Source organism: Condylura cristata, unplaced genomic scaffold (genome assembly GCF_000260355.1).
Source record: "Condylura cristata isolate star-nosed mole 26May11 unplaced genomic scaffold, ConCri1.0 scaffold00038, whole genome shotgun sequence".
NCBI lineage: Eukaryota > Metazoa > Chordata > Mammalia > Eulipotyphla > Talpidae > Condylura > Condylura cristata.
Window position 1 is genome coordinate 8,546,839 of NW_004567139.1, and position 12,546 is coordinate 8,559,384.

Sequence of the window (12,546 nt, forward strand, 5' to 3'; positions counted from 1 at the left end):
CAGTCCGAAGGCTGAAACCCCAGGCCCCTCAGCTGTGGACGTACCCTGAAGGGGCAAGCCTGGCAGGTGGCTTTCCTGCTGCTGCTTCTGAGGTCCCTCCAGCGGAGGCTTGCTCAAGCCCTGGCACGCCGGCCCCAGGCTGGCTGAGGGAGCGAGAGGTCACTGGAGGTGCGGCAGGTCCGGTCTGACCACGGGAGCGGCCAGCACAGACCCACACGGGAAGCGGCCGTCTGCACACCCTCCGCCCTCCGTCGCCTTCCCTGGCTTGCGGATTCTCCTTCCACCTGAACCCTGGGTTTCCTGGCTCTGCCCCACCTTCCAGATCCCCTTTTCTATCTCGGCAGCCGCCACAGCATGGAGTGATAGAGCAAGGAAGCCGATGGGCTGGTCACAGGCACCAGGTGACGTTCAAGTTCCAGGCCGGGTTTTGGCCTGCTCCACCCTGCGGCTCTGCTTAATCCCAGGCCCATCAGGCCCCATTCAGGGGTGGGGTGGCAGCCCTGGCCTCTCACAGGAGTGCCCACTTCACTCCCCCCTGCCCCCACCCAGCCGCATCTCATCACTCCCCAGACAGGCCCAGCTTTCCCGGCCCTCTGCCTCTCGGGCGTCTGTCCTGTCCCACCGCACTGGCGTCCTGGGGCTGCCAGGCGTCGCCTCTTGGCCACAACCTTCTCTATAAATCTCAGCTCACACACGCTTCACTTCCGCCAGCCCAGAGAGCAGGGGCGAGGCGCTGTGGGCAGAGCCCTGCTCTGAGGCTCCACGGCCCGTTCGCCTGGCCAGGTCAGCTGCCCCCAAGGCCTGCCAGCACCTGGGCCGAGCAGTAGCAAAGTCCACAGAGCCCAGTGAGGAGAAGCGAAGCTGCAGGCTGTCCTCCCGACAGGCACCGAGGCGGGACGGCTGTCCCTCGGCCCCTGCCCGTCTTCCCTCCGCTACACGCAGCCCAAGCTGGTACCTGCTGGAAGGGGGCTGCCCAGCTGCCGCCACTGAGCCCAGGCGCTGCTCTCTGGCCAGACCTTGGGCCTTCTTGCGTGCCAAGGCGTGGCTCAGCCAGTCCTCCTCTGCTTTCTCCTCAGGCGCCCCCGGCCTGGGCTCCTGGCTGGCTGTGGCAGGGGGCCCCACGCCCTTGGTGGGTGGTTTTGTCCCTGAGGAGTGGGGCGGCCCGCTGGGGGCCGATGGCAAGTGCTGGCTCCCAGAGTGGGATACAGGGGGTGTGGGCAGCACTGGGCCTCTTCTTTCAGCTTCTTTGGTGGGAGAGGGAGGGAGCAGGTCCAAAGCGTCATCCTTGAGGCCCAACCAGTCAGCGCCCCCCTTCCTGGGGTGGAGGGGGCTGGATGTTGCTGGAGTGCTCTGTTTGGAGCCCGCTTCTCCCTTGGGGTCTGCACCACCTTCTGCTAAGAACCTACTTCAAGTAAGAAAGGAGGGGATTTAAGGCCGGGAGCCGCTGCCCAAGCGTCCCCTGCTGGTCAGGGGGCAGCGCGGGGCGGGGGTGGGGGGTTGGGGGGGGCGTGGACGGTGTGAGGGGGCTGCCAGGACACAGGCTCCCTGACCCCACCACATGAGCCTGGACAGCAGAGGCACCCAGGGACGAGCAGAATCCACCACAGGCCCAGGCCCACATCCCGAGGACGCTCAGTGGGAACAGGAGGTTTCCGTTTTCCACTGACAGTCATCTCCGCGCCTGTCAGGTGAGTCACCAGCAGGGCAGAGCCCAGGGCTGGGAACCCGGAGGGGAAGCGCCAGGTACACAGAGGCCTGGGCAGGAGAGCGGCCCTGAGCCCAGTGTGGCCCAACGAGTGGCTTCTTTGTAACTATTCTACATCTCAGTAAGTTTGAACTTATTTCTAAACAAAAAGTTTAAAATAAGTACAGGGAGAAGAGACCCTAAATTTAGAAAATTCTAACGACTTTTGATTTTGATGGTGGACGCATTCTTGGAACTCTCACAACCTAAGTTTGGGCGCAGATGGAAGGCGAGCAGGGCGGTGGTCACAGCAAAGGCCAGGCAGCGTTTGGGGGAGCAGCGTTAAGGGTCCGGCTCCCCTGGGGTTGTGTGTTCCTCAGAAAGAAGGGCGTTTGTGGCTTCCGGGGCCTCCAGGCGGAGTCTAGCTACCTCCTTTTTCTTTCACGGAGGCGGGGTGGAGGCCAGAATACAAACCAGCCCCCACTCGGCCTGGACCGGTGGGGACTGGAGGACCGCAGGTCCCCTCACACCTGCAGAGCCGGGGTCTGGCCCCACGCCAGGCTGGATGGGAAGGCAGGGCACTGGCCCCCACCTCCGGAAGCTCCCACGGGCCCCGCTTACCTGACTGACTGTCGGCGGGACTGCCGGCCCTCGGCGGAGCTCACGGTGGGCTGATAGGCCCCGAAGGTGAAGTCCTCGTCGGCCTCTTCTTTGTCTGTGAATTCAGGGGCCTGTGAGCAGTTGCTTCTGTGGCTGCAGAAGTTTGCTTACAAGACGCAGACTGGCAGTTTCACGGGTGGGACCAGAAAAAGCGAGGCCGCCAGGGGAGAGGCCCGGGTGCTGTGTGGGTCACAGAGCTGCTCTGGACAGAGGCTGGCGGGCCGAGGCTTCGAGAAACACTGAAGATCCCAGAGCAGCGTCTCCCACGCCGCGCTGCCCCCGTGTTCACACACCGAACAGCACACGCGTAACGAGAGAACACTGAACGCGCCTGCTGTCTCCTGACACCTGCTTTTGGTGATGAATGTGTGGGTGCCCTATTTCTGACGTGCGTGACCCCTATTTCTGAGGATGGGATGTGGCAGGGCCCTGGTGGGGGCCCCCCCCTCGCCTCCCTGGCCCCACCAGCGCCCTCACCCTGTGGTTTCTGGTACTTCCTGTCCAGCTTGAACTCCCGGTGCTCCCCCGTGCCCGGGCGGGCCAGAAGCTTGGTCACGGTGCCCCGACCCAGCAGCTCATCCAACTTGGAACGCGCTGGGCGGGGCCCTTCCCTGCGGGATGGGACCCACGGTGTCTCTGTGAAGAGAGGGCTTCCCGGGGGTCCCCTGCTGCACCCACCCTCCAGCTTTTCCCTGGACCTGAAGCAGCAGGCTGTCCAGGGACTCACGCTCCAAACATCCTTACTGGTCTCCCGCCCGCCGCCGCTCTGCTTCGGGGCTATCTCCAAACCCCAGCGTGGCCATGATGTCGTCCCCGTCATCAAACAGCGATTCTTTCTTTCGGACGGGTGTGTCTCCCGGGGTCAGAGGGACGGAGGGCCCTCAAAGACAGGACCCGGGCATGTGGGTCACAGGCTCCTTGGCCTCAGCCTCGCCTGTGATGTCTGGATGGTGTGTGTGTGTGGGTGCCTCTGCACCCCTGACCTTTAGCGGGGGTGACAGGCTCTGGCCCCCCACCCTGGGGTGCGGCTCACTGCCAGCTCAATCAGCCCAGGAGCGTCTCAGCGCGTCCCTACCTTGCTCCCGGACAGGGGGCAGGCTCTTTGCCGAAGCCGGTTGACTCCTGGCCGCAGGCGCCTTCCTGGCCACGTCCTCCTCCTCCCCCTCGTCGGAGAGCAGTCCTGCCAGCGGGTCTTCCATGTCTGGTGGCCGGAAGGGAAAGCACAGGTCAGACAACAGCGCTTGTCAGGAAAACTAGTCCGCTGGGGGAGGTTCTAGCTGCTCTGGTGGCGCTAAAGCATGAACATGCCCAGTGTCGGGGGGGTTCTCCGATCCAGACCAGGTGGGAGCTGGCCCTGGCTGTGGGGGGCGTGCCCACAGGGCCCCCCGCTGCCACCTAGCAATGCCACTACGTCTAAGAAGAGAACCCGCACGCGTTCACAGGGCTTTATAAGGCCCTCGGCTGCCATCTGGCTTCCTGGTCCTGGCCAGTGAGTTCCCCAAACATCCCAGCCAATACAGCACAATGAGCCCTCTCTTGGCTCAAGGTGGCACCAGCGGTCTGTTCTCCTGCACTACATGGAGCCCTGGCAGTGGGCAAGCAAGGGTTACCCCGCTGTTCCATTGGCAAAACTGGGGGACCCGGCCAACAGGCCTACGGTACCTTCAAAAGAAAACTTCCTGTACTGGTGCCCAAGGGGAGGTGACTTCTTGGTGGGAATGGCGTCCCCTGCAGGAAGCAAAGGGAATGCAAGGTCAGGGCCACGTGCTCTGGGGCGAGGCTCTCTTGCTCCATCCGGCCCAGCGCGGACTGCGGCCTGCTTCCTAGAACGCTGAGGAGCAGCCTGGGGCGCCCCTCGGCATTCCTCGCAGGTTCTGGAAGTCACCTCCTGTGCCACTCACAAGTCACTGCAAAGGGAGATGTGGTTTGGGGGAAGCTCACGCTACCCCAACACTCTCTAGCGGGGCTCCCCGGCTTCTCCAGGAGGGGCCACATTGCACATGGAGGCGTGGCAAGTGCCGCCGTGTCCCCATGTCCCTGCCCCAAGTGCTGTTTCCCAGCCACCTTCTCACTGACATACCGGCAGGTTTGGGACTGCTCAGCAGCTCTTCTTTCCCAGAACCCTTTGCCGCTCTTTTGCTTGCGCCTGGAGCAGATTTCTGCAGACCTAAGAGATCAGCATCCATGTCATCCAGATCCTGGAGGAGGGAGAAAAAGCCCACCACTGCTCAGCCGGCGGTAGCTACCGCGGGTGTGACTCCACTTCCCCTGTGGGGCATGACGCCATTCCCACAGGGTCGTGGGCAGGAACTGCCCAGCAGGGCTATGGACTGAGGGTGGAGGCGGGGCAGAAGCTCACAGTGGCCACACAGCCAGTCACCCCTTCCTAGCGGCTGCTGCCTGGTGCCAGAGGAGGGGGTGGCCAAAAGAGGCCCGGTTCTTCGGGTTCCACAGAGCTGGTCAGGGTGCAGCCTCCGCCTGGGGCCCATGGCAGCATGGGCGAGGCAGAGGGACACGGGCAGGGCAGGCAGGCGGGCACACGGGATGGAGGGGCAGTGGGTGAGGCCGAAGGAGGCAGGCAGCTGCTGCCCTCAGCACCGGGCATGTCACGCTAATAAACTGCTCAAATTCATGCCTTCAATTTCTGCTGGTGGCACAAGTGTTTACGTCTCAGCCCTGTGAAGCTGGCCGCAGCCAATGCAGCCTGAGGCCAGGGAGTGACCAACAGGGTGCAGCAGACCTCTCGTCTCCCCACTGCCCCACTCAGCAGCGGATTTCAGTAGATCTGCCTGGTCTGCTCCCCGATCTGGTGAATCTTCTCACCTCTTGCACCTCTGGCCTATGCCCCCGTTCTTGTGTGCATAAAGAAAAGAAAATAAATCTTTAAAAAAATTCTGTGGCAAAGATTAGTCTGGGGCTTGATCTGGTGAGAGTAGCAGATGGAACTTGGTGGGATGTGGAGAGATGTTTGAACAAAGAGAAAAGGCCCCGATCCCATGGTGGGGAGACCCCAGTGTCGGCCATCTCTTGCCACAGCCTGTGGTACAACTGTCTTGAGGGCAAGTGTATAAACCAGAAAAACCGACATGTCGTGGCGGGGGCGCAGGGAAGGGGGTGAGGGGCAGGAGGGGTAATAGGCCATGGGCAAGCTCCAGTCTTTGTTTTTCTAAAGATTTCTTTTTTATACATAAAAGCTGGGGTACAGCCCAGGGGTGCAGGAGGTAGTGGTGGTGAGAGGATTCCCCAGAGACAGAGTGGGGAGCAGAATAGGCGGATCGGTGGAAATCCACTACTGGGGGGAGCAGCAGGACACAGGAGAGGTCTGTTGCGCCCTGGGGTGACACAGCTTTGCAACCTCTATTGACTGACATATTCCGGATGGAGGGGAAATGCTCTGAAAAAACAGACTTTCACGCTGACTTATGTTATGACCTCCCTTTTTTGTATAAGTGTAATATCAAAATGTTCTGAGCAACCTTCAGCTTACAATTGGATTGCCTTAGCTGCATAAGGCGCTACCTGGCTCTGACAAGCACTGCACCAAGGGCGAGAAATTCCTCTTGAAATCAAAAGTGATTTGACAACTGGCTGATTAATAAAAACAAATGGCTGTTACTGCAAAGTCTCTCTCACTGCCAGACGGAGGAAAACCCAAACCTTATCACTCTACTATCTCACATAGCCTTCTATTCGGTTTCTAAATAACCACTCAAGCTTTCTACTATCTAGTCTTTAGATATGGAAATTGACCCAAGTCACTTATTCAGAGCTAATCAGTTTTTTTATCTTCTAGACTTCAAGGAAGCTTAAACTTTCTAACAAGTTTTTCAAAGAACCTTACCTTAATTTGGTTTACAAGAAATTTCTTCTTCCTGCCCACATTTTACTTTATCCCCTAGGATGTCTCTATGAGAATGAAAGCCTTTAAGTAATAGATAATGTTTCAAGGACTTTATTTTGGTTAATCTTCACTGTGGTAAATATAGTAATATTAGTCTTAACTTTGTAAATCTATGTACCTGTTTTAACCTTGATAGATTGATTTTTAAAATGTTATAATCTCAACTAAAGGTCAAAACGACCCCAGACTATTCTTAGAAAAAAGGTGATTGTGATCTCAGCCCATTTAATATGCTAATGTCACCCCGCTGCCTGCCTGAAGTGTATAAAATAAACCTCTGCCGAAGGCAGAGCAGGAAGACTTGCACCCAACTCCCATTTCCGTGTCTTCCTCGTGCCCACTCCCCTTTTTTCCCCTTTTCCCCCTTTTTCTAGAAATCTCTGCTCGCCAACACTGTTCCCGCCTTGAGACCCTGCCTGTTCTGTCCCCCAATAGTTCGTGATCAGGGACAAAAAGTCTCTGACACTGGGGGTCACTCCCTGGCCGGGAATCGAATTCATGCCGCGGCGGCTGCAGACAGCTCCTCAGTACCGTGCTGTAACCCCTGTCCCCCAGGGCGCCTGCAAACTCCATTCTGGAGCAAAGACGGGCTCAGAACCATGGTAAGGGGAGATGGAGAGAAACGAAGGCCGGTAAAGAATGTCACTGCTCCGTTCCCGCCAGCTGGGGCTCCATTACCTTCATGGCCTGGAGCAAAGCCTGCGGGTCTGCTTCCGAGACGTCCGAGACCTGAGGCCAGGGAGGACAAGCACGCAGGGTGGCGGAGGCCCCACACCACCAGGCACCACCCCGCTCTCCAGGGGCGCAGCTTGGCCGTGGGCACTCACGGTGCGGGAACGGGCTGGCTCACCTCAGCCTCGGCGCCTGCCAGGCCGAAGGAATCGCCTTTCAGGAGGGACCTGCAAAGGGGCAGAGTTGGCGCCCGCCCACAGCCCGGGCACTAGATGTCTCTGAGAAAGGAAGAGTGTGTCACAGCATCACACCAACTTGCACAGACCCTCTGCAGGAAGAGAATTGCTGAAAAGTGTGTCACGGGCTGTCCCATGATTTTTAACTTTTTTAAGGCGCCAGAGCCCCTTTAAAAGCAACTGGTCAAGACAACAGTGAGGAGAAACCAGAGCTGCTCTGGCTGGAACGAGGATGGCAGTGGAAAGCTCACAGCTTCTTCCTTTCTCTCAACTGCCAGGAGAACCTTAGCACTTCAGGGAGCATGACCCCAAGTCACTGTTGAGGCCATCCTCATTCTGAGGACAGAACAGGAGGCTCAGAGCTGTTCCGAAACTGCCCAGGGTCACAGTGAGCCAAGCTCGAGGGCCTAAGTTGGCCTCTGACCTGCAGTTCAGTTCTCTTCCTGCTCCCTGGGCTCCGTGATGCCCAGGGGCTGAGGGGAGGAGTAGGAGGAAACGAACCAGCATTCGCAGGGGCCCCAGAGGGAGGGCAAAGGGGTGGGGCTGACGGGGTCAGGGCACCCCACCAAGCCTGGGCTTACTTTGTCTGGGCCCTTGAGAGAGGGAGTGCTGGAGCTACCCTGGTGGTGTCTGTGGCACTTGAAGCAAGTTTTCCAGGCTTCTCAGGAAGTATGTCTGGAGCACAAAGCAGAAGAGTCGTCACTCCGCTGGAGAACCCGGTCAAGACGAGGCCCGCCAGCTCCCCCCACTCCCTGCCTCCAGCTGTCTCCCAGGCCTTCACACTGACTTTGACCGGCAGGGGAGAGGGGAGGCAGGGGAGAGGGGAGGCCGGCTTCCCGGCAGAAAGTCAGCCCCTGAGGCCAGCAGTGCTGAATGAAGAGGCTTACGCTCTACCCCTCCCTCGACCTGGCCAGACAGAGTTGCCCCAAAGCTGCGGACATGGACCCACGGGCTGAGGCACTCGTATGCAGAACATATAAGGAACTCTACAACCCAATAATGAAAAGACAGCCCACTTTTAAAAACAGGCAAGGCTCTGCATAGGCCTTTCTCCAAAGGTGCAAATGGCCACAGCACTCAGCTCCTCTACATCCGGGAAGGCTGCGACAGTCGGAGAGAGACACGGGCAGGCTCCCCGCTCTCTAAAAGCGGAGGGGCCTCCTTGGTATGAGCTGGCAGGTCCCTTTTTGGGTCTGGGAGCATGCAAACCTTTTTATTTTTTTGGTATAATGGAATTAGTAGCAGCATTTAGTAGCGTAATGATGGATACAGCACTTTCTAGGTCCAAAAAAACAGCTTCCCAAATCATATCACGTTGGGTGTGGTGCGCTACAGCTGGAGAGTGGGGGAAACCCACATAGGTCAAAGGGGAAATGGAGCCCCCACACGGGGATGTAGATGGCCTAGCTGCTGTGGAAAACTGGCTGGCTGGCACGTCTTCAAAAGGTTAAACACAAAGTTACCACAGAGTCGGGTTATCCTGCTCCTGGTTTTAACTACAAAGAACAGAAAACACAGGGCCCTCCCTGGTGGCGCAGTGGGTTTAATCACAGCACTATAAAGCTGTTGCAGCCACGTCAGCACCAGTTTGATCCCAGACCAGTAAGTGACACACAGGGTGCAGCAGGCCTCACCTGACCTGCCTGCTGCTCCCTTCAGTGGTGGTGGGTTTCGGTTGACCTGTCTGTTCTGCACCCCACTCTGTCTCTGGTGAGCCCTTTCACTACCCCCACAGTTCTGGCCTGTACCCCTGTTCTCATCTGTATAAATAAATAAAATCTTTAAAAAAAAAATTGAAAACATACCTCCACATAAAAACTTGTACGTGAATGTTCATTATGGCATTATTTTGTATTCATAAGCTTTGCCAAATGTTCATCAACTTGTAATGAATAAACCAAGCACCCATGCAATGGAGGAGGGCCCAGACACAGAGAGGGCCTGGGAAGGAAGGAAGGCCACAGTGGGACAGCCTTGGACACACTGTGTGGGGAAGCCGGGGCCGGAGCCACAGACAGTGTGCCCCTTTTATGTAAACTCTTCAGGACAGGCAAACCCACAGCCAAAGAAGTAGGAAGTGGGCACCGAGGGTGGGGTACAGAATTTCTTCGTGAGATAAGGAGGCTGTTCTGGCGTTAGATTGTGGGGGTGGTCGTACCACTTTGTGAATAAACTGACTGTACACTGTGAAAAAGTTAAGTTTTCTATGAGTTATAAATTCACAATGAAAAGAAAAACGAACACATTTCAACCAGGGAATTCTGGGCACTTACCCTCATCCCCCAGGAGGTCACCCAGGACATCATCGATGGAGCCTGGAACAGAAGAGGAGCCGACGTGACACAGGAGAAAGGAGAATGTCCTCACAGCCTCCGGCCTGCTCCGGCGCTCTCGCGTCGGGACCAGGGCTCAGTTCTCCCTTCCTTGGCTGATTTCCTGAGGGCCTCCCTGGCCTCGGGGTTAGCCTCAGTGCTGTCACCTCTACCACCTGAGTTCCATCCCTGGCCTGGGAGCTAAACCACACGTCCCCCCGCTGCTCCCCTCGGCAGTGGGTTTCAGTGGATCCGCCTGTCCTGCTCCCCACTCTGTCTCTGGGGAGTCCTCTCACCCCCGCACCTCTGACCTACAGCCTCGTCCGTCTCCAGTTCTTCTATGTGGAAAAAAAAAGAAGAAGAAAGGAAGAGAGGAAGGAGGGACCTCAGAGTAAAACTGAAAATGATGGTGCAGATTTTCAGGAGACCCTAAATTCTACTGGACACACTGGTCAATTAGCCAGTTGCCCACACTCTGAACACAGACTCTGCTTCTGTAGGAAAAGTCTCCAAATTCTAGGCACATACAAGCCTCTGTCACACTGACAGCTTCCTTGTACCCTTCTGTCTGATACCCCCAGAACTGGTCTGGAGCTACGCCTCCTTGGCCACCCCTGCTAAGGAGACAGAAGCCACCGTGAGGGAGCTAGAAAAACTCACGCCAAGGAAACACAGCCAAACAGGTCTAAATGGCTTCTGGATGCTAGATGGGGGGTTATTTTGGTTTCAAGGTGATGGTGCTTCCATCTCCTCACTCACCTTTTAGTCCTTTCTTGGTTTTTGGTGCCTAAATTGGGAAAAACAAACCACGTCAACCAATCAGCCAGCACGTGTTAAAATAGTGCACAGGGTGAGTTTTTATTTTTTTTTTCCAAGTCAACAGAGGAAGACAAAAGCGCGAGAGGCATTTAGGGCTTAATCTTGTGACTTCTTAGATTTCTGAGAACAGACATGTTCAGAGTGTGGGAACAGCCCCCACTAAGCAGCAGGGATACCACTGTGGGTGCCCCAGGGTGGACAGAAGGCAGCTGATTTCCCCAGTGGGGCTGGGGTGTTTCTTTCTAGTTCAAGCCCTGACTCAACACCAGCGAGACACACTTCAAAATGGAAATGACCATTCATTGCTTAGTGAGACAAGCAGTACCAGGAGTACTCACCGTCACTCTTCATCCTGGTCTTTATCTCCCTGTCCCCAAATTACCCCACGCAGTGACCACCCCAGGGGTGAAGGTGGGTGGGCCCACGTTTCCAGACATCTCACTCTGCAAACACCTACCATTCTCAAGGCCCTGGGGGCTGCTTGAAGGCCCCTCACAGCCTGCCCAGCTCATCGGAATCTGCCCACACCAGGTTCATTCTCCCTAGTGCAGAAAAGTAAAGTGGCTGCTTAAAAATGACGTAGCCGTGGCCCTCCCTGGTGGCGCAGCAGGTTAAAGCGCAGCACTGAGAATCTAAAGCCACTCTGCATGAGTTCGATTCCTGCCTGCCCCGGAGGTGACCACAGGGCGCGGCAGCCCTCTCCTGACCCGCCCGCTGCTCCCCTCAGCAGTGGACTTCGTCGATCTGCCTGTTCTGCTCCCCACTCTGTCTCTAGTGAAGCCTCTCGCCGCCCCTGAGCCTCTGGCCTGTACCCCAGCTCCGTATGCATGGATAAATAAATCTTTAAAAAAAAAAAAAAAGACTTAGCCGTAACAACAGTGCTTAAGTCCCAGGCTGATCAAAGCTTCTCCCCTTACCCATTCAAGAATCAAAACTTACTTCCATAAATTAGAAATTATTTTTAGGGGAACAATTTAGGTGAGAAGCAATGTACACTGGGAACGTGAACGAGCTACTGATGGCATGGGGTGACGCTGACGGTGGCACTGTCATCAGTGGTCCTCAGCCCTCATCCCAAAGAAGTCTGAGCTGGCTGGTACCCGCCTTGGAAGGGAAGTGGGTGTCCGCTCTATGGCCAATACACCCTCGGGCAATGCCTAGACTCCTTGCAGGCAGTATTCAGCCGAGCGGATGTGGGTTCCCCTTGACACGATTTCTGCCCGCTGTGGGAGTTTCCCCCGCCCACCCCTGCCCCCTAACATTACCGAGCCCCACCTTCGGCCTGCCTTGGGAGGAGTCAGGGGGACCATCTCTGTTTCTCTGGTGTTGGCCCTCCTGCTGTTGGAAGGGAAAGACACCGGGTCAGTGTGAGCCACTCTGAGCATGCGCTTCTCTCTCTGCAATGGCAAGCCGCACGCCTGCAAGTGCAGACGCCTCCGCTTCACACCGCTTCTAGGGGCCTCTGCATCTGTAGCCCTCGTCCCGCCTCCCCGACCGCGGGCGTTTCCAGAGGTGGCGATGGCCACGGGCGGCCAGTACCGATCGCAGCGTCGCAACTGCTCAGCCAACCCCCAGCGGCATCTTTAAAATGCGCGGCCGCCCGCCCCGCGCAAGGGCTCTCCCGAAGCCCCTCCCTCGGTTGCGACACCAAGCGCCCCGCCAGGTGCGCCCCGCCCGACGCCCAGCGAAGCTTGTGGGCCTCCCAGCCCCTGCAAAGCCCCTGGCCAGGCGCCTGCAGGCGCACTCGCTGGGACCCGTCCCCCTCAGAGCTGCCGGCCCCGGTACCGCTGAGCCCAGCCAGTCAGGCCTCCCGCCCAGAGGCGCCACGAGCGCCCATCTCTGTCGCCGGCCGCCGGAAGAAAGGAGCGCGTGGCATCCTGGGAGCTGTAGTCCGCGGTCAGCTCACGCGCACGAGCCAAAGGGGCAGGGACGCCGGCAGGAACTACATTTCCCTGGGTGCTCGGCCGCGGCCGTTAGCCAGGGCTGGGCCTCCGGTCGCGGCCCGGAGCGTTGCTAGGAGCTGCCCATACGCCGCTTCCGGAGACCTGAGACCTCCTGTCCGCCCGCTCGGGAGGACTAGCGCCCCCGAGGACCAGCGCCCCGGCCCGCAGGGCCGAGCAAAGCTCCCCCAGCACCCTTCTGCGGACTGACTCGTGGGTGGGGCTGAGGACTGCTCGGCTGTTAGACTGATGGGAAACAAACACGAAAGCGTTTATTCCACACCCCTAGGCGTAGGGAAGTCTTAATATTCTAGTCTTGTTA

At 57.7% G+C, this 12,546-nt stretch overlaps 1 protein-coding gene across 6 annotated transcripts in view; it reads right to left on the reverse strand.

Annotated features, from left to right (window-relative positions):
• FBF1 (Fas (TNFRSF6) binding factor 1) overlaps window positions 1-12,132 on the reverse strand; it is a 19,852-nt gene extending 7,720 nt beyond the window's left edge. For 2 of the 6 annotated variants that reach the window (XM_012733014.1, XM_012733011.1), the window contains exons 1-16: window positions 12,070-12,132; window positions 11,560-11,622; window positions 10,742-10,826; window positions 10,225-10,252; window positions 9,427-9,468; window positions 7,735-7,828; window positions 7,096-7,144; window positions 6,924-6,974; window positions 4,425-4,542; window positions 4,007-4,072; window positions 3,420-3,545; window positions 3,089-3,224; window positions 2,822-2,955; window positions 2,306-2,399; window positions 956-1,405; window positions 45-143 (exon numbers count right to left, since the gene is read on the reverse strand). In XM_012733014.1, the coding sequence (XP_012588468.1) occupies window positions 45-143; window positions 956-1,405; window positions 2,306-2,399; window positions 2,822-2,955; window positions 3,089-3,224; window positions 3,420-3,545; window positions 4,007-4,072; window positions 4,425-4,542; window positions 6,924-6,974; window positions 7,096-7,144; window positions 7,735-7,828; window positions 9,427-9,468; window positions 10,225-10,252; window positions 10,742-10,744 (1,490 nt within the window). In that variant the 5' untranslated portion in view covers window positions 10,745-10,826; window positions 11,560-11,622; window positions 12,070-12,132. Of the gene's footprint in view, window positions 1-44; window positions 144-955; window positions 1,406-2,305; window positions 2,400-2,821; window positions 2,956-3,088; window positions 3,225-3,419; window positions 3,546-4,006; window positions 4,073-4,424; window positions 4,543-6,923; window positions 6,975-7,095; window positions 7,145-7,734; window positions 7,829-9,426; window positions 9,469-10,224; window positions 10,253-10,741; window positions 10,827-11,559; window positions 11,884-12,069 lie in introns of those variants that run through there. The other 4 variants (XM_012733013.1, XM_012733016.1, XM_012733012.1 and 1 more) reach the window with 4 other exon arrangements.
• Window positions 12,133-12,546: the final 414 nt, after the last annotated feature.